The sequence below is a fragment of the Temnothorax longispinosus genome, chromosome 3 (assembly GCF_030848805.1).
Source record: "Temnothorax longispinosus isolate EJ_2023e chromosome 3, Tlon_JGU_v1, whole genome shotgun sequence".
NCBI classification, from domain to species: Eukaryota; Metazoa; Arthropoda; class Insecta; order Hymenoptera; family Formicidae; genus Temnothorax; species Temnothorax longispinosus.
The window spans coordinates 8,894,904-8,916,827 of record NC_092360.1 but is presented as its reverse complement, the minus strand read 5'-3'; the positions used below and the strand labels follow the sequence as shown (position 1 = coordinate 8,916,827).

The 21,924-nt window shown below is 37.5% G+C and overlaps 5 protein-coding genes across 11 annotated transcripts; 3 read left to right on the top strand and 2 right to left on the bottom strand.

Moving 5' to 3' along the window:
* Positions 1–105: 105 nt before the first annotated feature.
* On the bottom strand, positions 106–1,672 carry Sdhd (succinate dehydrogenase, subunit D). The gene is made up of 4 exons (XM_071772804.1): positions 1,409–1,672; positions 833–975; positions 522–712; positions 106–414 (listed from the first exon to the last, which is right to left on the bottom strand). The coding sequence occupies exons 1-4, from the start codon at positions 1,461–1,463 to the stop codon at positions 213–215; spliced, it is 591 nt and encodes a 196-aa protein (XP_071628905.1). The 5' UTR covers positions 1,464–1,672; the 3' UTR covers positions 106–212.
* Positions 1,673–1,790: 118 nt separating this feature from the next.
* LOC139809693 (uncharacterized) lies at positions 1,791–7,889 on the top strand. Its single transcript, XM_071772792.1, has 9 exons — positions 1,791–2,040; positions 2,320–2,740; positions 2,904–3,152; positions 3,233–3,648; positions 3,733–4,039; positions 4,113–4,260; positions 4,526–4,754; positions 4,865–5,076; positions 6,095–7,889. The coding sequence occupies exons 1-9, from the start codon at positions 2,015–2,017 to the stop codon at positions 6,175–6,177; spliced, it is 2,091 nt and encodes a 696-aa protein (XP_071628893.1). The 5' UTR covers positions 1,791–2,014; the 3' UTR covers positions 6,178–7,889.
* Positions 7,063–12,182, bottom strand: LOC139809698 (annexin B9). 2 transcript variants are annotated; one of them, XM_071772801.1, is made up of 7 exons: positions 12,043–12,182; positions 11,198–11,287; positions 9,374–9,755; positions 9,141–9,293; positions 8,832–9,005; positions 7,612–7,793; positions 7,063–7,503 (listed from the first exon to the last, which is right to left on the bottom strand). In XM_071772801.1, the coding sequence occupies exons 2-7, from the start codon at positions 11,231–11,233 to the stop codon at positions 7,450–7,452; spliced, it is 981 nt and encodes a 326-aa protein (XP_071628902.1). In that variant the 5' UTR covers positions 11,234–11,287; positions 12,043–12,182; the 3' UTR covers positions 7,063–7,449. The 2 variants fall into 2 exon arrangements, with proteins under 2 accessions (XP_071628902.1, XP_071628903.1); XM_071772802.1 differs by having other exon boundaries at positions 11,204–11,287.
* LOC139809695 (KICSTOR complex protein kaptin) lies at positions 11,218–14,701 on the top strand. Of its 4 annotated transcripts, XM_071772796.1 has the most exons (9): positions 11,557–11,575; positions 11,889–11,941; positions 12,767–12,997; positions 13,100–13,362; positions 13,468–13,634; positions 13,716–13,888; positions 13,967–14,045; positions 14,132–14,423; positions 14,515–14,701. In XM_071772796.1, the coding sequence occupies exons 2-9, from the start codon at positions 11,917–11,919 to the stop codon at positions 14,587–14,589; spliced, it is 1,305 nt and encodes a 434-aa protein (XP_071628897.1). In that variant the 5' UTR covers positions 11,557–11,575; positions 11,889–11,916; the 3' UTR covers positions 14,590–14,701. The 4 variants fall into 4 exon arrangements, with proteins under 4 accessions (XP_071628899.1, XP_071628896.1, XP_071628897.1 ...); XM_071772798.1 differs by lacking the exons at positions 11,557–11,575; positions 11,889–11,941 and adding an exon at positions 11,218–11,365; XM_071772795.1 differs by having other exon boundaries at positions 11,477–11,941.
* A 487-nt stretch (positions 14,702–15,188) lies between these two features.
* Ttc7 (tetratricopeptide repeat domain 7) lies at positions 15,189–21,427 on the top strand. 3 transcript variants are annotated; one of them, XM_071772787.1, is made up of 15 exons: positions 15,189–15,610; positions 16,203–16,354; positions 16,450–16,618; positions 17,014–17,100; positions 17,627–17,809; positions 17,880–18,006; positions 18,179–18,315; positions 18,392–18,678; positions 18,762–18,950; positions 19,026–19,204; positions 19,308–19,747; positions 19,981–20,219; positions 20,341–20,445; positions 20,585–20,676; positions 21,068–21,427. In XM_071772787.1, exons 1-15 carry the CDS (start codon positions 15,487–15,489, stop codon positions 21,198–21,200), a joined length of 2,643 nt encoding a protein of 880 aa, XP_071628888.1. In that variant the 5' UTR covers positions 15,189–15,486; the 3' UTR covers positions 21,201–21,427. The 3 variants fall into 3 exon arrangements, with proteins under 3 accessions (XP_071628888.1, XP_071628889.1, XP_071628890.1); XM_071772788.1 differs by having other exon boundaries at positions 15,190–15,610; positions 18,395–18,678; XM_071772789.1 differs by lacking the exon at positions 17,014–17,100 and having other exon boundaries at positions 15,190–15,610.
* The last annotated feature ends 497 nt before the right edge of the window (positions 21,428–21,924 follow it).

Genomic DNA, 21,924 nt, shown 5'->3' with positions numbered 1-21,924 from the left:
TAAATTACAATCCTTTACAATATCCTCCACTAGACATTCATATAACTCACTGTTATTCAATTTGTAAGTCACATATGAAAATTTAGGTAGTATAAAGAGGAAAAGTTGTTGAATAAGTAAATAATTTATTCTCGAATAATTTATAAGCTACCGTCTTAAAAAGTTCTTCATATATGTAACACAAACAATTGTTCCTGCTGTAATAATCATATTTAACTGGCTTTCTGTCTATCTTTACCTATTGCCCAGCCATTTTTAATGACCTTTGTAAGGCCGGGGCCGTTATAGATCAGCACAAGCAGGCCGGCTAGAGTAGCGGCGGACAATAGATTTAGCATCAAGAACGCTACTTTTGGAACTAATGTACCAACCACGATGGGCCGTGCATAGTCGAGAACGATAGCTTCCAATCCCCTGTGTAATAAAATTTATTCTTTCAGATTAATATGCTCCGTAATAGAAATTTATACGAAATAAAATTAGAAAAAAGAAATGTTAAACTGTCAGATAATATCAATTACCAATGTGTGTGCATGACAATGGCAGCTGCCAATAATATATCGATAAATTTATTTTCGAAGATCAGGGCGGCGGGTATTAGCGCCAGGAAGGATGCGGACACTATTCTCTCTATCACCCACAATCGTACGTGATCGCCTTGAGCGCTTGCCGCACGAGTTTGGGTCATGCTGACCGTGGATTGTGCAGGCAGCTGAAAGAGATACGACAGTAAAGTACATTTTGTCAACATACCTACCTTTTCCTATTTTTCTTAGAAAATAGAAATAGATAATAGAAATAAAATTGGAGTAGAAGTTCTAGAACCGACAACCTTGGACAGAATACGGCATTTTGGATAATTGCTCGCGTCAGGAATCACAGAGCGGCTCAGATTCGTGAGACTCGACGTCGACTTGGGAAATTGCGTTGGATTGCAGCTTCGCACAAGTAAACCGCCAGGCTTGACCAATGTCTCTGCAACAGAATCGCCGATCACCATATAATCTTAAAGCAATGACATAAAACTTGGCTTTGACAGTAAATAAGTAACAATGATTTGTTATTCGACCAACTGGCAAACTGTTAGTACAGTTGTCATGACATTTTGATCCTTTCAAATATAAATCATGAAATCAGTAAAAAGATATAATAACAATGTAATAAAAGTGTGTTAATATAAAATAAAAAATAAAATAGGTAATACAACAATAAAATAAATAAAATGTCGAGTAACGTGTGAAATTTTAGACACTAGGAACTCAATTAAAATTTACTGCACGATATCCTCTCGGTTTATCAACAGATTATGTAAACGCATTTTTTAGGTTAGGTACGAAAAATTCGGTCTAGCTCGCGAAACGAAGCAAGCGCACGCTTGAAACTGTCACGACACTTGCGCGAGACTTACCGAGCTGTCGAATTTTGCGAAAAACGTTAATGTTAGCAACCCTTCCGAAATTCATTTCGCCGAAATGATCGTTCCAGCCGCGCTTGACGTAACTCCGCTGACCTCGCGAGACAAGACACTACGGATGATTTTAATTAAATCATCCAATTTTCAATGGAAACCGTTCATACGACTCGGCTATCTAACGAAATAAAAAGAGATTTTTCAGGGAAAAATATATTATTATTTATCCAGCTGACAGAGATAAGTTTTAACTTGCAGGTGCAGCTTTACCTGCACCTCTTTACACTTCTTGGTGCTCGCACTGCGTCGCCCTTTGAAAGCGAATCGCTACACTTTCTGCACTCAAGGACAACAAAAACGCGTGCAATGTGCATTGTGCATTGGTCATTGTGCACGTTGCACGTAAAAAAACAGTGGAAGCGGACAAGGAAAGCATCGAGAAGCGTGAAGAATAATATAAAAAAGAAAATTATTGTAAATTCAGCGTGAAATGTTTTGTCGGCCAACGCAGCTTGTTATTGTTCGTCGACCGTGACGAACGAAAAACATGTTTTAAAATATAAACAATCCTATTACCGTATAAACAGTATCTATCGTTTGAACATGGAGAGATTCCGGAACCTCGACTGGTACGTGCAACGATTTCAAGCGTCAAAGCGCACAGAATCTTGTATAAATGGATTTTGCAATTTCTATTTATTCTGCTTATGATTACGATTTGTACGATTGGAGTACAGTTTTTTTTGTCCATAATTATGGAATGATTGCGATGTGACACGTGCGTCAAACACGTGCTTTGATCATTTTTTTAAATTTGTTTATATTTATATTTTGTACTTATTTTATTTGTATTGAATATGAACATGTGTTTTTGTATATTACTGTTTATTATTGTCGCATTGTTGTAGGTATCCCGCGTTGGAGGACATAATAGACAATGTATTCATCAGGGACGAGAGAATGGAGCGCGAAAGTGCGATGTATAGAATCATGAACGACTGCTTCACAGATCCGTTTGACGATATCAAAAGCGACTATGCCGATGTCGATGTAGAGTTGATTAAAAAGTATCTCCGTGAGGATGGCGAGGTACTTTCCAGCGACACGGAGGACAAGGATGAGCAAGAAGTCGAGCACGGGAGTAACACTCGTGTGCAAAAACACAAGTTTTATGTACCTGGAATAAGAAAATTGCCGTTTTACTTTCCTAGAAAGTCTCGTTTGAATAAGGAACAGCAAACTATGTGCCTTCGAGTTTTATTGAGATTATCTAGCAATGAAAGAAAGGGAATGAACGACGAAGAGAGGAAGGAATTGCAAGAATACATGGTGAATAAATATCTCTCATTGAGCATTTTAACATTCTTAATTTGGACTGGTTAAGACAGAAAAGAAAAAACGAAAAACAGTTTAACTTTATTTTCATGTATGAGCAACAATTTTAAAAAACTTCTGTGTTTTGTATATTGAAATTGGAATGAACTTTTTCCAGGCCTTGCAGGAGACAATATCCGAAGAACAGAAAGAATTTTTAGTGTTTGCAAAGAGCAAGTGGGATGATTCTTTTCCCTGGTTGATCAAATGTAATAAATTTGTCGCATTAAAATGGAAGGCAAAAATGCAGGAATTTAAAAAGTTACCGAGATTTTATGCTGAATCTATGAATATACCACTTTCTGTACAGAAGAATAATTTTAGAATCAAAGCCATTAAAGTAACATTCATCTCTTGTTTACGAGAGGCAAGTTATCGCAACATGATATCGATATTTATCCGACGTACTCAATTTGAATGTGCATTTAATTATTTTATCATTTTTAGGGAACCTTTTCGAAGGTGACATTGCCGAAACTCGATCTGGTAAAAGTTTCGTTATTTACGAATCATGACGAGTTGCTCAGAAGATTCCCTGTGTGCATCGCGCCTGACAATGTGACGCAACATTTCAGATTACCCGTGAGCGAGGATTCATATTGCGAGAGTCTTGCGAGAGAAGCTGATGCAGACTTTGTTATTTCGTCTAGTGGCCTCAAGTGTCTGTTGAACAACATAGATCCGGATTATTCAAACTCGTGGCTCATACCAGTGGTCGTGAAATCGCATCATGGAAAGAATATTGTTTACGTCGATAAGAGATTACCACCAAGCGCCGCCACTATACCGCAAAAGAATACCTGGGTATATAAATATGTACTTAGACAGTATTTCGTTGAGGTTGAAAGAAAATCATCAGAAGAGTGAGTATAAGCATATATATCATAAAGTATAATATTGCATAAAAATCAGTGTATATTATGTATGCATCGTGATGAATATTTTAGAACAAAACATACGAAAAAAGAAGACAAATCTGAGAAAGCTGCGAATTCGGACACGGATAGTAACGATAGTACATTTTATAATTATCTTAATAACTTTGAAGAAGATTTGGCTTTATCAGATCCAGACGAACCGGGAAATTCAGATAATCCAGCAAATGGCGAAACTGATTTTAAAATGGATATGAAACAAAATGTGTCGTATAAGCTTTTCACAATAGGGCCAGCGGAATCTCCACAGCATGAACGAATAAAGCACGGCGTGAAGGAATATCAAATGTTGGTTCGTACAAAGACGGATGGCATTGAGGTAAGAGTATTCTCATACTGTTCCTATTAATAATCGGTATCGAATTATAAAATATGAAATTTGTCTTCGTCAGATGTTGCCAAACGGAAAATCAGAGTTTTTAATATTAGCACCGAGGATGGAGCATCAGACAGGACTTGGAGCTGAAGCTGTAACATTGGAGGAAGGCTTGCACCAATGGGCTTCATTGAAATTTAGACCAGACACATCGTTAGCTAGAGGTATTATTTTATAATTATTATGTGTATGTGTATTAGTTTATTGTTCTCGAAACAGATTACAATCTCAATAACCTCATACTCTTTTATTCAAAAATTTTAATTCTTTAATCAGCCTCTTATAAATAATACAAGGCATACATAAGGGATGAGGATCAGGATTGAATCTAAGATTTGAATAATCGATCGCTCTTATACAAATGGTCCTAAACGGAACGGTTCACATGATTATATTATATTCTACATATAAAATTTTGTATCATTACAGTTAGGATAGAAACTAACACTGCAGAAGTAATACAAATAGAAAGGCTTACAACAATGTCGCTGAGCAATGAGATGAAACGACTTTATAATGTCAAGGTAGAAGATTCTCTGAGCGTTTTGTATAATATAATCGAAGGATTGGCATCCTTGGCTCCTGGCCAGTATATTCTGCGACATGTTCCACAAAATGGACCATTTGCTTATGTTTATAAGCAAACCGAAGAAATTGGGTAAATATAACGAATGTAACTCGACCTGTTATATATGTATACATATATACATATATATTAGAACATAGATTTTATTAACGAACAAATACATATTTGGAAATACTTTTCAGGAAAGATGTCATTGACTTACATACGGTTTGTGAGTCCACGACGTTTCATACGATACCCAAAACACCATGGCCACCCATAGACAATATGATGACAACACCAGCGCTCAGGTGTTTTCAGAGAATGCCTGCGATGTTTAATCCGTTTGTCGCGGGTCAAAAAATGTCCGGTCGACCTAGAGGACGCCCAAAGAAAATTGTCACTGATAATCAAGGTTACTAAGTTTTCTAATACATTAAGTTCAAACTTATATTGATGAAGAAATATCGATTGATAAATTGAAATGTGGTAGAACCAATGTATTATCCGAGTAATATTATATCTGAGTATTCTACTATTTCAAATTACGTTGAACTAATAATTTTAATAACGTATTTATATATACTTTATTATTTTTAATTTATAGAGAATTTAATAATAATACAATATTATCTCCTTTCTTTCTTACATGAAGAATATTTCATGCAATATTCTTATTTTATAAAGATGTGCCAATGTCAAAATTTTGTGACACTAAAATATGTTTTTTTCAGACAAATTGTCTGAAATATGAAAAGAAATAAAATTAATGAGGTCAAATTTGTATGAAAATTGACAACAATTTAAAAGAATTTGAAAAGAGAAAGTATAAAAGCAAAACTATTATGTATATTATATATATTATCCCCATTAGTAGATAAGTCTGTTGAAAAAACTTTTGTATAGGTCTGGCAAATTTTGTCGATAGAAAGTTACAAATTCACGGAGAATTTGTCGCTGTCGATAGAATGCTGATAGAAATATGATAAAATTTTGTCAAAAAAGATGATCGCGAGAAAAATGGAACTACAAGTTTACATCAGATTAACCTGATTAGATTAACATTTTAGATTAACCTGTGTTCAATAAGTGTCAATTTGCTGTAATTTCTGTTGGAATTTGCCGTCAACTACTGGTTAATCATTTGTTTACTAAGATTCTTTTACTACCTACATATTTAATATCACGTATTTTATCCGTATTTTTGTATAATCTCTTAAAACAAATGTACATATGAAATTGCGAGTATATGGAAAATTTTAAAAAAATTTGTCCAATAATTTGATTACCCAAACACGTTTCTATCTCCTCTATTAATGTATTCTATTTTTCGGATAATAAAGGTTCTACTTAATTTTTATTATTAATTTTGTATACATGTCTAAAATATGCAATATGTTTAAAATACTGAAACAATATCCTCTCGTTTTTAGTTCCTACATCTGTCCGAAGAAGCGGTCGGCTGAAAGAAACGAATAAAAAGTTAAAAAAGAGAAAAGGCAGCATAATTATCTAGAAATGTCTGTTTTAAAGAGATTTGTTTTCCAAAGTTTGTTTATTTTACAATGGAATCTCCGTATTCTTCAATCTTTCCATTTCTTCTTTTTGGCTGCTCTCATTATTTGTATCACATTTATGCATATTTAAATTGAAAATGTGTGTGCACAATTAATTTAAAATAATGACATGTTCATTTTATATGTGCGTGATCAAATATAAAATAGTGGCAAAGTAGCGTGAGAGGAAAAGTGATTAAAAATAAAACAAAAAATATTTTCAATAACTTTAATAATTAATTGGCAATTAGAACCAGGCGCAGTAATTCATGCGCTGAAAAAATATTTTCTTTATATGTGCAATTAACGTACAAAGTATAGTTATAACTTCATTGATATGTAAGGACTATGGAAAATACTGTTAATTGCCGATATTATGGACATGAACCAAACAATATTCATATCCGTGAAGTTTTCTCCGAGACCACATTATTTTTCTAATTGCATGAGCAGAATAAAAATGTTCTATCGACTATCTTTCACTTGTCTTTTTACTTTGTATGTATATACGTACAGTAACATGCGAACAGTAAAAAAAAAACAGTAAAATTCGGAGAAAATTTACTTTTATTGACATTAATCTGGTTCATAATATGAATATTTGATTGTATATATTTGTAGTTTGTTGTATATGCAGAATTAATAATACACAAATGAACTTTTTCTTCTAGTTTGATAAACGTATATGCTTTATGAAAATGTTTTAAATCGTAATATTTTAATTTATTTTATAAACTGTTATATCTGTAAGTATGCTTAGATGTACACGCAAACATACACACATAGAAATATATTAATTTTTTTTTATATATGTGAACAAAAGGTGAGGAAATAAATAAACCGTATAGAATGTTTTTTTTTACTTTATTTTCATTGATTTCTCAATTATTTCTCACTCTTTTACACTTTGAGATTCTTTATGTAAATCTTTTGATAAAAATAAGAATATATAAAATATAATTTAATTAAATATAATTTATGTATATGTGAACGAGATTGGAACGCAGAACGTCGTAAAATTTTACTGGCCTACTTACAAAGTAAAAATTTCAAAAAAGTATTACAAAAATGATGAAGTATTCAAAAATGCAGCAAGGTACCTTTTCTAATTCCTCATTAGTACACTAAACAATATTAAGCTGGAATCCATGTAGAAATATATAAAGTTGTTTTTCGTAGATAATGCATTAATAGGCAAGTGTGCACCTGGACCCTTAATAGCTTCATCAAAATTATGTGGAGACCAAGGAAAGAAGTGCCTTCTTGTAATCTCCCGAAGTGTCTCCCTGTAACATATATATATGTACTTGTTAATAATTTATTGCAACCGATTGAAAAATATAATTTAGATGACAGAACGAATTTTTTGGAAGCACATAATTTTTAATACGTACAGCTATCCAGCTCTCCAATGACTTTCCGTAGCGTTCTTCGAATGCCTTTTTAATATCTCCCAAATCGATTTCACTTCGAGACACAATGATACGGATTAGTGTCCGATCCTTCGTACCTATGCCGTGCATACTGGCGTACAGACGCTCAGCGAAAAATCCAACTTTTGACTTGACGCATTTCACTGTCGACCAAAAATTAAGATGATTTGTAACGTTACATGTATCGATTATACGTTAATGCAATGAAAAATATATGGAGAAATATGATAAACTGATAAGGGGAGCATTCTCTTTCCATGCTGTAGAGTTATACTACGCTCATACGGCATTTTCAATCCGGATCTTGTATAGGTATGTAGATTATACTACATTTGTGTGTGAAATATACAGATGTAGTAACAAATGTTTTTGTATGTTATATGTAATAGTTGCCATGCAACATTGTCAGGAAATATATATATATAATAACATAATATATAAAGAATTCAATACCACACAGGTATTCACACCATTTTCATGCAATTTATGAATCAAATTACGTTTCTTTAATAATTATCACACAATAATAGAGATATTCTTATCTTTTTCATTAAAATCAAAAGTTATACTAGTATTTTAAGATTAAAAAAAGTCAGGAAATTAGATTATTACACATCAATAAAGAACAGAGGATGAAAAAAGTTTGGGGGGTGTGCCTACACTTCACGCTACTAAGTGTTGTCGGGTACATATTCGTGTCCAAAAGTGTTTAACTCTAATTATCTGACAATCACAACAACAGTCATATTAATATTTTTACAAACGGGTAAACAAAAGCTAAGTAAAATCTTGCTGCAATAACTTGCCTCTGCCCTGCGAAAATATTTTTCATTTTACAAAAGTTCACAGAAAACGTAAATGTCTAGGTTGTCAGGTGTTTACGGAAAGTTCGACTCATGATATCGTGTTATATTGGGATTATTGATATTCCGTTGCGTTCAAAAACTTATAATTTCCTCGCATTGAACTGCTATTTCAACCGCTCGTGTTTCACGCTGGAACGCACAATTATATATATCGAACAAGTACAATTGATTCTGAGCGCGCGTGTTTACTTACAAGAAACATGAAACATAAGGGCTAGTCACATTATGAAATTAGTAGCTCAAGTGATTTGTAAATAAGAATGTTAATATGGCATACTCGCGACAGTCCGAATAAATATGTAAATAGTTATTTACCTATTCCAAGTAAGCCTTTCTCGATGTTGCCAGAAAATTCCTTCTTTATGGCAACCTCTACGTCATGTCCCGATAGTTTCTCATACTCGATAAACGTTTGTCGCAGTTGCTGATAGCTGCGAGATACCAAGATTGCATTGAATTGAGATTCGTCTGTTCCCCATTGTTTTTCACCTGTGTCAAAATTTAAAAATGGAACATTGCGCATCACGAAATACATTTAAAGCGACCAAACATTTCAATTTTTCAATCAACAGATAAAGAGAAATTTTCTAAAGGAGAACTCGATGAAAAAATTTCATGACATACCAGCTTCGTATAACGCTTGAGCATCAGCGGCCGCTTGAGCCTGATCGATCGCTTGATTTTCATCTCTGTTTGCCTGCACGAGGGATACTAGCAATCTCTTGAAATGGCCCGATGTATCGCCCTCCAAATCGCTCTCAAGGCTTTTGCCGTACACTATTCAAAATAATGTATTTCTTAATGAAGAAAATCTAACTATACAAGCACATAATAAATCGAGATAATAAAAATCTTACAATTTTCGTAAAACGTGGCAATCGTACGGATGCCATAGTTGCTGAGAGTGCACAGAATCTCGACAATTGCCTCCTCATCAGTACCCATACCGCTAATCGCGTCGTGCAGCTCTTTGGCATAGTAATGAGGCAACGGGGTCATAAGGGCAACAATGACATCCTCCAGTTTTCCAGTCAGCTCGCTCTTCAAATCGCTGATCAGATCTTTTCCGTACATGGTCTTGAACGCCTCCGCGATCTCCAGTCTCTGTACAATGCCTCTCTTTGTAAGCACGTCGATGATCGCCTTCTCGTCCGTGCCGAATCCCTTCATCGCTTTACGCAAGATAGTGGCGTCCGCGTTTGCATCGAATGGCTCGGCGGGATACACAGTTGGAGTGCACTGAAACGCAACAAGTCAAATTAGCAAAATTGAAAACACAATAAGTCAGACAATCAAAAATTTTGCCGAATTACCAAATAGCTAATTATTATGAGTTGAACAAAAATTCTGATAATTTAACCGGCAGGATTGCTTAAAGCACAAAAACATCTAACTATATATAATTCGTTATCACCAATCTAATCTTTTTACTTATAACAACATACATCGATAACAACGAAAAATTGATAATTTTATCAAAATGCTCTAATAGGTCACTTGATAAGTTAATCAGAGAGATTAGTCACAAAGTAATCTTTTCACATGCTTTGTACTTATAAAAAAAATTTACCCATACTTATAATTATACAATTAATTCATATACTTATATTTTTTTATTTAAAAAATATTACGCTCTAAAATCATGATTATAAATCGGATATATCACGCATTCAGAGAATCATATTAATCTCAAATACATAAATTTTAATCATATAAAATATTTAAAAGGATCAAAGACAACTCCCACGCGGCATTGATAGGCATTTAAGTATATTTTATTTAAAAAATATTACGCTCTATAAAATCATGATTATAAATGGAACATATCACGCATTCAGAGAATCATATTAATCTCAAATACATAAATTTTAATCATATAAAATATTTAAAAGGATCAGAGACAACTCCCACGGCATTGATATAGGCATTTAAGTATATTTTATTTAAAAAATATTACACTCTAAAATCATGATTATAAATCGGATATATCACGCATTCAGAGAATCATATTAATCTCAAATACATAAATTTTAATCGTATAAAATATTTAAAAGGATCAGAGACAACTCCCACGGCATTGATAGGCATTTAAGTATATTTTATTTAAAAAATATTACGCTCTAAAATCATGATTATAAATCGAACATATCACGCATTCAGAGAATCATATTAATCTCAAATACATAAATTTTAATCGTATAAAATATTTAAAAGGATCAGAGACAACTCCCATGGCATTGATAGGCATTTATGTATATTTTATTTAAAAAATATTACGCTCTATAAAATCATGATTATAAATCGGATATATCACGCATTCAGAGAATCATATTAATCTCAAATACATAAATTTTAATCGTATAAAATATTTAAAAGGATCAGAGACAACTCCCACGATATTGACAGGCATTTAAGTATATTTTCTTCAGTCCTCGTGCAAGAGGAATATCAAAATCGATTTGATGCCGAGGAAGATTCTATAGTAGGCGACTTCGCACTCAATTAGTCATAACATCGGTGGAACGCGAATCGACTTGGGAACTAGGCTGACGTGTTAAAAATACGGATGATCGACTCCACCCGCCGCGCCGGTGCTCCGGAAATAGAGACCGATGCCGCTAATTGTCGCGCTAACCGGCGATGATCTCGCCACTCGGCAATTTCTACGAACGATCACGTACCCGTACCTTGAATGGATAATATTTTTGCTGCGACATCTTGACCTTCGTTCCTCAGTGACGGTTCGCAGGAAACTCCGTGGAGCTATATACCTGGCGAAACAGAATGTAGCGTTAACGAATATGCGTCATCGCCTCCGGCAGCTATATCGGCGCTTTTTGATGTTTCACGTGAGTCGGCGTGATGACGCCAGAAAGATTATCGGTCACCGCGACAAAGCACGACGAAGCTAGCGATCGAAAACCGGTGGTGCGGTTTCGATCGACGGCTCCCGACGGAACGTACATAAACGTCGTGTCGTGTCCTCAGCGTCACGCTCCGTCGCGCTTCAAACCACAAACTCCGATTAATTTAATCATTGATTAGTTCACCAAGTATAAGTATCTATACTCGCTGTATTTCGTTCGTTAAAAACATAGAATTACTTTTTGCCGTTTAACACATGGAAAAAATATTAAGCATGACGAATTATACAGGATAGAAGCTTTGTTTTGAGCAGTTTGTTTACTTTTACACCACTTTACACCAATGTAGATTAACTTTAATCTCGGTTTACTTTACTTTTGGTCTTCTTCTAAATTCTTAGAACCAGAAAAGGATAATGAGTAAAAGTTAAACCGAGATTAAAGTAATCTACATTGGTAGAAATGGACGTGAATCAATTAAACTAATCGGAGCTCGGTTCACCCCAAGGATCGCTACTCCGTCGACTCCGATACCAATGGATATAGGGACGCGACGGAAAGGTAAGAAAGGAAAAGAGGATATTACCGATTCGAGTTACGAACGCGAGCTAGGAAGACGAGCCGAGGACGGCCTCCTTTTTTACGTTTCTTGCTCCTCTTACCGGTCTCTATCTCCTGTCGGTGGGAAAACTCGGGATGCCGGGACGTAAAGGCAGGTCCGTAGTCGATGTGACTCGCGCGAGTGCCGTGTGAGTACTCGTATTGTGAGTGAGTGCCGTGCCGCGAGTGGCTGGTGGCCTGCCTGGTGCGCACTGTGCCGTCGCGAGACGGGCAACACCCACTTTCACGTATCGCGTCATCGTCCCGCGACTCGGCGGCTCCCTCAAGGCGACGGCGATTACGAAAGCGATTGCGAAACTCCGCGCGCACGCGGAGCAATTACGTTGCCGAATAAGAAGAAGGCACACGACTTTTCTCTCCCCGACTTTCCCCGCCGCGTCCGCGATCGCGATGCGTTTCTCGGGTCCGGCGATGAGACCGGATGAGATTGAGAGGGGAAATTGCGAGGACTCGACGCGGAATTCACGTTAGGCCGAACGTTAGACAGCGAGCTCTCTTCAATGATCGATTGTAACAAGTTGTAAACACCTTGCACCAAATTGTTAACCTCAATTCGGCATGAGTTTGTGATAGAGCCGCGATAGACTACAGAGGTTTGTCCACTTCGTTTCTTTTTGTTTTGTTTTGCCCCCCTCCCCCCATAGATGCCCGTCAAGAAATTTTTTAAGACGCTAATATGCCGTGGTTGATTTATATTTATTACATCCGTTTGAATTTAAAAACGGAGCACGATAATACTGGCCTCTGTTATTTATTTCACTTTAGCTTCAGTCTTCCTGACGAGATCTACGATGATGAGCAATCTCATAGATGCGCACTGGTTTCCCCTGGCGTCGCAGGGCAACATTTATTCCATGACCAAACTGTGCTCGCCCAACAGTCCCAATAAGTTATTAGTGGCGTCCTTGAAAAGGAAGATATACTCCTGCGAGTATCATCAAACGTCGGAGTTTCTTAGGCCTATGGTGAAGGAATTACTGTTCACGTACATTCCCAGTATGTATAAACCATTATGTTCGGAGATGTACCTTCTTTTATCGGTATACCTTCTTTATAATCAATCTGCGTCATGTATAATCTTTCTTTCATCTGCCTCAGGTGGAGCAGAAATTATTTCCATCGACGCTTACAACAAGTCCGACACCGGGGACAGTTTTGTGATAGGCATAACGATCATGAAAACAAGCACAGACACAATAGAAAGGTACTTGAACATATACACGGAAGGTGCGGTCGACGGCGAAGGGGATGAGGGCAGTTCGATTGAAGCCATAGCGCAGAATTGTCTCATGGTGGAGCTATCGTACACTCCTTACCATCTGTATCATACCGTTTTACCACAAGAAAATTCTGTACAGGAGGTATATTGGAAATACATAGTTTAAACTGTCAATAAGCTACAATCGCTTTGCGCCATCATGGAACACCTTGCCGCTTTGTGATACAGCACAACTCAAAATTTACAGGTAGTCTGGCTGATATCTGGAAGCGATTATAGAATTCACATGATAAGGGAAGATAAATTGAGCCACGTTTACAGCGAGTCCTCTATCGAGAAATATTTCCCGGAACTGCATGACATCCAAACGATTGCACTGTGGATCAATATTTATTATTACGACAATTATAAACGGTTTGTATGATAAAAAACGAAATCGCGCTTTGTTCTCTTATTTCGATATTTTATACCGTCTCACGCGTGCAAAACCAACAGGAGGGTCACCGCCGTCGGCTGTGAATGCGGTCTAGTCAAAGTTGCCATAGTAAACGTCGTGGACCTACAGGTTATTCGAAGCTGGCTGCTAAGATACGACAAGCCTGTACCGAGTGTGATAGTATTCCCGCACAGGAATGCCATTAGTAAACCAACCTTTGTAGACGTCAATTGTAAGTATTTTAGGACTTTTAGGTGCGTTGTATGTGCGTGTGCGTGTAAGCAAAGATAAAAATTGTTAAAAATTTCAGTCGAGAAATGTGTCCCGAAGGATGATGTCCCGAAATTAAATGTCGTTATTTCAAGTACGAGTAACGCTGTTGTCTTTAAGTAAGTAGTTTATGAATTAATAAAAATAAGTATCTGAATATTTCATGCGTATGACGATTAAGATGCGAGTATCCGTCTTCCACCAGAGATATCTTGGAGCACGGGATGAAACGGGACGTAATATTGAGCGGCAGCGAATCGTCGGACTGTATTCTGTGCTGCTGTATCGCGGACATAAATATGGACGGTCAAAACGAGATCTTGCTCGGTACTTACGGTCAGGAGGTCCTGATCTTTGCGTTGACAGGCGACACGTGGGAATTGGCCGCCAGAAAACTGTTTGACGCTCCTGTACACTCTATAAGCTACATGGACATAACGAACGATGGAATAAAGGAACTGATTGTGCTCACGCAACGAGGTGTACATATATTACAGGTACCGTAACGTAACACTTCATATATATTCAATCTATATATATTTTTTTTAACAGATGACATACGTATACATTTTTAATCTTTTCTTACAGCATAATATAGCTGACATACGAGCCAAGTGGAAGGAACGTTACAGAAAATTATTTGACATACTAGTTCAAGAATAATTAATATTTGTAAAAAGAAAAAGGTAACATCCTCTTGTGTATTTTATATATTTGCAATGTATTGTACATATCATTTGTAATTTACGATAAAATAAGAAATGGAGAAACAGTATGTCTGTTAAATTATTTTAAATTGACAAAAATATGAGGATTGCTTGGTTTTTTATTCCGTTACGTTTTCTCACGCTTTTCGTAAGAGGCGCCATATCGCCACGTTTACTAAATAGATGAACGCGATTGGTTGATCAGGCCTTTGCAAAATAAAGTGCAGAACGTACGACTGAAAGTAGCAGGAATGTAGACCTGTGAATACGCTTTTAAAGCTCGGAATGCGTGCTGCATATACACAAAGAAATCATTTCGAATAAACATTTAAATCATTTATTATATAATTTTTCATATTGAACGCATAATTAGTCGATTTTTTTTTGTGCATGCGCATGTCTGGATATAATTCTCGAAAGCTTATGCACGCGGATTCACGGAGAGGCAGCCAATCACGGGGCCTGAGCTGGAGAATTACGCCGCGTAATTGGCTGCTGATCGGGGGGCGCACGAACTTCACCGACTTCACGCGGCTATGCAAATCCGTCGCGGAACGGGTCGCGCGAGCGGCGTGCGGGGTTCCGTCCGTGACGTTTGTGACAGTTCGTCACGCGCACGTGTCCGCGGGCGGTCGCGTTCGTCGTCTGCGTTCGCAGAGCGAGACGGGATTCCTCGCCCGCTGGCTCGGCCAAGTGCCATGACCGGCCGTGTTGATCCCGCGCGAGCAAGTGCCACTGATGATCGATACATCGCCGCGTTCACGACGTTCACGTTGCCGCTGCCGCTGCCGCTGCCCGGCACCGATTAAGGCCTGGACCGCCAGGTGATACGGCCCGACGTCCGTCGTGCGCGATGACGAGCAAGAAGGGACATACCCTCCGCATCGAGTCCGAGATCGATCGGAATCGCGAGGATGGCAACTGGCAGAAGGTTATACAGCTCGCGGAACACCTGAAAGTGCAGTACCCCAGCAACGGTAAATGTCTCTCCCTTTCCTATCGTCCTCCCTCCCTCCCTCCTCCTCCTGCCATCCGCTGTGCTCTTCCTCTCCTCGGTCGCGAATCGCGATTCCGTCGTCTCTCCCACGCCACGTATATCCTCGCTTCGATAACGTCCAGCTGTCCGCTGTTTCCTGCGAGCTCTCTTCTGCGTGAAAGAGGGAAAGAGACGGTTGGAGGGAAAAAAAAAGATGTCACATCATTTAAAGATCAAGGATATCCGCATCTGCGTGAACGAAATGTCACGCTGGTTTCATTTAATTGTATAGTTACGCGTATCTCTCCTCTACTTTTTGTTCCTACAACGTTTTGCACTATCATTTACGTCGCTTTTTCTTTTTCAAACTCCTGCAATTGCTCCTCTGCGTGGTAGACACGCAGAGAAAAAGATGTTTATATAACATACACCGTTTGACGTATCGCAGTAATATCGATGAACGCTGTCGAATATTTCTTTCAAATGATATTAAATAAGTTCAATTCTTTATTGAATATCCGAACCTGTGGTTTGCATTTAAATACAGGAGGGATTTTACATTAATGTTGAGTAATGTCAATTTTGCACGACAGAATGCCTGGCGAATTTCCTGAACGGGGAAGGGAGATTGGAGAGCTTTTTGGAGCAAACTCCGCCGATAGACGCTAATATTGCCAAGGCGCGAAATGGACTGACGGAAACGCGGAAATACCTTTTACTAGCTGCTAATGAAAAAGATAAACAGGTACTGTAATGTCATGAAAAGATACCTGACAGAGAAGAATCAATTTGTGTCTGACATGAGATGAGATCTGCTCCTAATAACGAGTGACGTTCCAGGCGTTGGTTGTACTGGACGCTCATCTGCTACTTGGAAAGCTTCACTATGCGATGGGGATGTATGAGGATGCGCTTCACCACTATCAACAAGCCGAACTAGACACACTCACAGAAAAGCAATTACCTTGTCGAAGTTTGCGTATTATAGCAGAGTCATATGCAATTAAAGGTTTGCAATTGACAACTATTTGTTTCTTTCTTCTGACGATAGTAGTACGTTTTTAGTGCAATATTCTTAAAAAGGTACACATAACAAGCTTGCTTTATAGTTTTCTGTGTTTTCTCTCTTAACAGTAGTTTTTTGTTCGATAGTTATGTGGTTAGATATTTATATATATATACATCGTTTTTTATGTGCAAGATTTGCATTGAGCATAGACATTTAGTAATGGATAGCATAATTTGAGACTATATACTTTGACAATTCTACCACATATATTGTCTTCCCGTTAGCGTGTTCATGCACTAATCTTAGTAACGAGTTAATTAGACACATTTATTTAATTCATAAATTTCTTGTTATCCAATATATTCATTTATTACTATGGCTTGTGTATGATTTAGAGAAAGAAAGATCGTTTACTTTAGACACTGACAAACATTTATCCTGCCGAAGACTGCGCATTATAGCTGAATCGTACGCGATCAAAGGTTTGTATGCTTGTTTGCTTCGTTTCGCTTGCATCTCTATTTAGAAATTTATTTAGTTAACGCACATTTAATATATATTGCACACTTTATAACTATATCCACTTTATCGCAATATAGAAGCTTGCTTGTAAATGCTTTTATGTACTTAAGAATATATACTAATATGTTATCTCATTTGTATATTCTTCAATATTTAGAATTCTCAAGAAATCTCTCAAACGAAATAAAGGTTCTATGCTTTTGCTTTTTTGATATTTAATTTCATTCACTTGTTTCTATCAAATAGGACTAGATTTAGTTGCGATGAGTTTGGGACAAGCACAATATAAAGATTCTTATTATTCACAAGGAATAAAGCTATAATAAGTTGTAAAGTCTTTCGTCACATGTTTTTGGCCACTAAGATTGGAAATTTCAATTTTATTTTACATATTTTACATATTAAATTTAGTTTTTTTCCCCTGCATTGACATAAATGTCTCAGTATTTTTTGATTGATGGTATTGTAAACTATTACTCATCCCAGGTCTCTGTCTGGAAAGGCTACCACCAAACTCTAAGTCGAAATACAAGATTACAGAATGGCAAGAGCAGATAATCAAGTGTTACGAGATTTCTGGCGACTTGACGCTGGTCTTTTTGCAGGAGCAAGATAAAATTGCTATGCAGCAACAAAATGGTATTTCCACTATCAACACGAATAATACAGGTAACTGGCAGATGTTTAATCTGATGGAAAATGTATAGCCTTTAGCATTTTAATGCTTCTTCATTTATAGGTACGTACTCCACACCAACTCCAGTTTCCACAAAGCATATTGGCCCCATTTTGGAGACTGTGCTGCAAAGAGCACCGATATTGTACATTCAAACTGGCAACGTACAAGCCGCTGTTAACCGTTATAGGTATGTATTAATTATGTGCCCTATATAATTCCAGTTTCTATATAATATATAAAAAAAGTATCTTGTGGTTTATTAATTTTAAGAAAAATACTTGCTCTAATGCGGTATTTATAATTATTATCGCTTATATAATACTTGTCATGGATAGCTTAATCTGTTTCAATTCCGACAGGGAGATTTTATCTGCTGTTGAATCTACGACTACTCAGAGCCTGCGGGTAACGCTGACCAGACAGTTGGCGGAAGTGTTGCTACGCGGTATAAACGACACCGATTACAAACCACCGGAGGGACAAACCGACACAACGGGTATGATGACCGCATATAAATATGACAGAACATTCCTTTCTCAAGAAAGAAAAATCCATTGATATTGATGTCGCAGCAGCCGTGAGTAGACGAGCGAATCATTACTCGGGCGTCAATCCATCGGACTCGCCGTGGAAACCAAAGAAGTACGCGGGACCGAATATGTTCGTTCCCAGGAACGAATACGAGGAGACGATTTTGCTGCTGTTGATCAGCGAGGCGATGGCGGTGAGGGACGCCGTCCTTAGCCAATCGCCCGAATTCAAGGAAGCCAGGATACACGCGTTCGAGAATGCTACTGCTATCTACGATCTACTCACGGTTGTCGTCGTCAGATGGAGTCAAGTGGAACTTTTACACGAGGTTGAGATTTTCTATCATCGTTTTATCGTAACAACAAAATTTATATATATTACTCGGATATTTAATTTAACGTTTTATGACAGTCCTTCGAAAGAGCGATGAAATTCTCTCACGAGGAGGTGCATATATGGACGCAGTACGCACTATGCCTGATAAGCATGGGGAGATACATGCACGCGTATAGAGTTTTGAAGGTAGTCGCCAGGCTATCGCCTCAGAAAGTAATGCCTTGTCTGTTGGCTGCGAGGCTGTGTTACGAGCAGTTGAACATGGTAAGTAAACTTTCTTCACCTAATGTTTTTACTTGAATTTAAAAAGCATATTCTCATGCTGACGATTTCAAACAGATAAACGAAGGTGTCGAATGGAGCCAAAAGGCTCTGCAGCGAGAGATGGCAAGTCCACAGGGGATGCAATCTAGATGTCATTTGTACATTGGAATCGGCCACAGTACGCTCTCCACGAACACAATCGTAAAACAGGACAAAGTGAACCATACAAACGCTGCATTGGATTGCTTTCAGAAGTACGTATTTTTCACGTAACTCGATGTACAACTAATAAAGAAACGGTATTCTCGTAGATTCTTTTTATTTAATTAATGAAAGACCGTATTTTTTTCCAAATAGGGCGCAACAATGCGATCCCAACGACCATCTAGCCGAGTATTACCTGGCTCACGAATATGCAATAAACCGGCAAATAACTGACGCCATTGTGCACGTAAAAATTGCGCTGAATCTACGAGCAGAACACATTCCGTCGTTGCATTTATTCGCATTACTCCTGTCGGCGCATAAGCAGTATTCTGAGGCGTTGCACGTGATAAACAGCGTACTGGAAGAATATCCGGACAATCTAAATTTCCTCTATATAAAAGCGCATCTCGAATTACGAAGTATCGGCGGCGTCGACGCGTTGTATACCATCAGCCATATGCTACATTTGTGGAAAAATCTTTACGAAGATCAAACGAACGTTAATTGTAATGAACAACAGAGCGAAAAGCGCAGCGAGACTAGAAGCGTCTTTCAGCTTTACACGTCAGAAATGTCCGATAAGGATTCTAGTAAGTTATACGTCGCGTGTCATAGATTAGATAACATTAGGTAGAAATAGCACAATTTATATCATTTTATAAACAGATTAAATCATTCATCGCATTTTCCAATAACGTATTCCAGCATTCTGTTAAATAAAAATTATTAATTTTCCAATCTCATTATTAATTTTAATATAAAAAACTACAGACCCTTCATAATAGTCTCGCAAAATCTCACGAAAGACAATAATTTCCGATAGGTTCCCTGCATGCGCAATCATTAGCCGCTTCGAGAGTCGAACAAGCCCTTTCCGAGGTCGCCTCGTCAATTAGCTCGTTCACACCGAAGCCAGGGCCGCAGAGAGCATGGCTGCTGCAATTGCAGATCTGGCTCCTGCTCACCGAGGTTTTCCTTATCCTGGACCAACCAAACGGCGCCGTTCTGTCCCTCCAAGAGGCCACCAATATCTTCCCGTTGAGTCATCACATTATGTATACGGTATAATAGCTCGAATCTTCTCATTATCGTGAGCCTCTGTGTGTTCGACGATTCAGATTATATGATTCATTCAGAGATTGTTATACAATGTCGATAATCAGATACAATTATCTCTTTATAGCGTGGCCTTCTGCACGAGTACAAGTTGGAGTATACGGAAGCGAAACAATGCTACCAAAATGCTGTTTCAATTAATCCTTCGCACATAAAAAGTCTACAACACCTGGTAATAATTATTGTGCTGCAAATATTAATTTTCATACATATATATTTTTTGTAGCTTTTTGCATTTCATTCAATTTTATAAACTTGTGCGATACTGGATAGAGATTTGCAAATCTAATACTTCATCTGATTATTTGCAGGGTCTTGTCTATCACTATTTGGGTAGTCAGAGACTGGCTGAGAAAACCTTGAGGGATGCCGCGAAAATCGATCCAAATTCTCATCAAACTTGGTATTACATGGCTTCAATTGATTATCGTAACATGTATTATCGCGATGTCTTTGAGGCACAAGCCAATGGTCGCTTATTATCTTATAATAATTTCACAACGTTATATCTGATAATCGGGCATTCTGGTAATCGGGTAGTCAATTATCTTAAAAATCACGTTAAATCGAGTGTTGAAATACAAATGGATTTGATACGCGTATCTTATCAATTTCGTTCTTTCTGATATTGGTATCTAATTATAGTATATACTTATATAATTTATATATTATATATAATTTATTTATAATTTTTTATTTATATATGTATATGTGTTGTACATGTAAGCATGTCTATTTGCTTATATATTAGTATTTAATGTTATGGACGGTACAAAGAGTGTTATATTTTTCAGGTACAATTTGGGAATGGTGTTGGAATCGTTGGGCGAAGTGGAGGCTGCCAGCGATTGCATGGCAACGGCGTTGGAGGTCGAGACGACGAATCCCATTTTACCGATTCTATCGATACCGATGACCTTTGAGTGATTCAGTCTCTTAGGGAGATTCGACGAAATCACGATTTACTTTTACCCTGTATGTTCGTATTTCCGCGGGCATTTCCTCGCCTTCCCGTCAATAGTACCTGGACGCATTGTACTATTGTATAAACTCATTGTTAAAAGAAAAGAAGAAAAAATAAGAGATACTTTAATTGTACAAAATAGTTACAATCGATGTAATAAATTCGAATAAAAGTCTTATCTCTAAAACAATTTCGCGGAACGTGACGTACGTAGCTCTTCCATGAAAAGATCTTTCGCGGTAGAGTAATCCTAAGACTTTAATTTAGAGCTGTGTGAGCAGCGGAGTCGACCGCATGTCCCGCCGCATTGTGGATACGATAAATTTCAAATACCTATTCCTATCCGATACGAACTTGTGCAACTCGTGCAATAGCGGCAGTCACCATTTCATATTTACATATTTCTTCATACACCCGGGCGACGCGCAGAGGTCTGCGACGAGGAAACGACGTCTAAATATCGGTAGATTTTCTGCGCTTACAAAACGTTCGTCGGCGCCGCCGCGCACGCTTCTATTATTCAGAGCTATTATTTCGATTATGTACTTTATCGTCGTTTTAAAGCCCGTCGCGAGATTGTCGCATTCATCGTTTTCGGGCAATCCGATCTCGCGGATGCGGCAGTGCGCATACGTGATGGCCCAATTTGCGCGCGATGCGCAAGCACATATTAAGTACACGTATAAT

Bases quoted from the DNA above. Each gene is read 5' to 3' on its own strand.
- Sdhd (XM_071772804.1), bottom strand. From the start codon at position 1,463: ATGAATTTCGGAAGGGTTGCTAACATTAACGTTTTTCGCAAAATTCGA. The intron at 976-1,408 runs GTAAGTCTCGCG...ATTCTGTTGCAG, and splicing joins TCGCAAAATTCGACAGCTCG to AGACATTGGTCAAGCCTGGC. The intron at 713-832 runs GTTGTCGGTTCT...TATCTCTTTCAG, and splicing joins AATGCCGTATTCTGTCCAAG to CTGCCTGCACAATCCACGGT.
- LOC139809693 (XM_071772792.1), top strand. From the start codon at position 2,015: ATGGAGAGATTCCGGAACCTCGACTG. The intron at 2,741-2,903 runs GTGAATAAATAT...AACTTTTTCCAG, and splicing joins AGGAATTGCAAGAATACATG to GCCTTGCAGGAGACAATATC. The intron at 4,755-4,864 runs GTAAATATAACG...AATACTTTTCAG, and splicing joins AAGCAAACCGAAGAAATTGG to GAAAGATGTCATTGACTTAC.
- LOC139809698 (XM_071772801.1), bottom strand. From the start codon at position 11,233: ATGTCGCAGCAAAAATATTATCCATTCAAGGTACGG. The intron at 9,006-9,140 runs GTATGTCATGAA...ATTTTGACACAG, and splicing joins TCAAGCGTTATACGAAGCTG to GTGAAAAACAATGGGGAACA. The intron at 7,794-8,831 runs GTAAATAACTAT...TTTGGTCGACAG, and splicing joins GAAAGGCTTACTTGGAATAG to TGAAATGCGTCAAGTCAAAA.
- LOC139809695 (XM_071772795.1), top strand. From the start codon at position 11,917: ATGGATATAGGGACGCGACGGAAAG. The intron at 13,889-13,966 runs GTAAGTATTTTA...TAAAAATTTCAG, and splicing joins AACCTTTGTAGACGTCAATT to TCGAGAAATGTGTCCCGAAG. The intron at 14,424-14,514 runs GTACCGTAACGT...CTTTTCTTACAG, and splicing joins GAGGTGTACATATATTACAG to CATAATATAGCTGACATACG.
- Ttc7 (XM_071772787.1), top strand. From the start codon at position 15,487: ATGACGAGCAAGAAGGGACATACCCTCCGCATCGAGTCCGAGATCGAT. The intron at 15,611-16,202 runs GTAAATGTCTCT...TTTGCACGACAG, and splicing joins AGTGCAGTACCCCAGCAACG to AATGCCTGGCGAATTTCCTG. The intron at 18,316-18,391 runs GTATGATGACCG...TTGATGTCGCAG, and splicing joins GGGACAAACCGACACAACGG to CAGCCGTGAGTAGACGAGCG.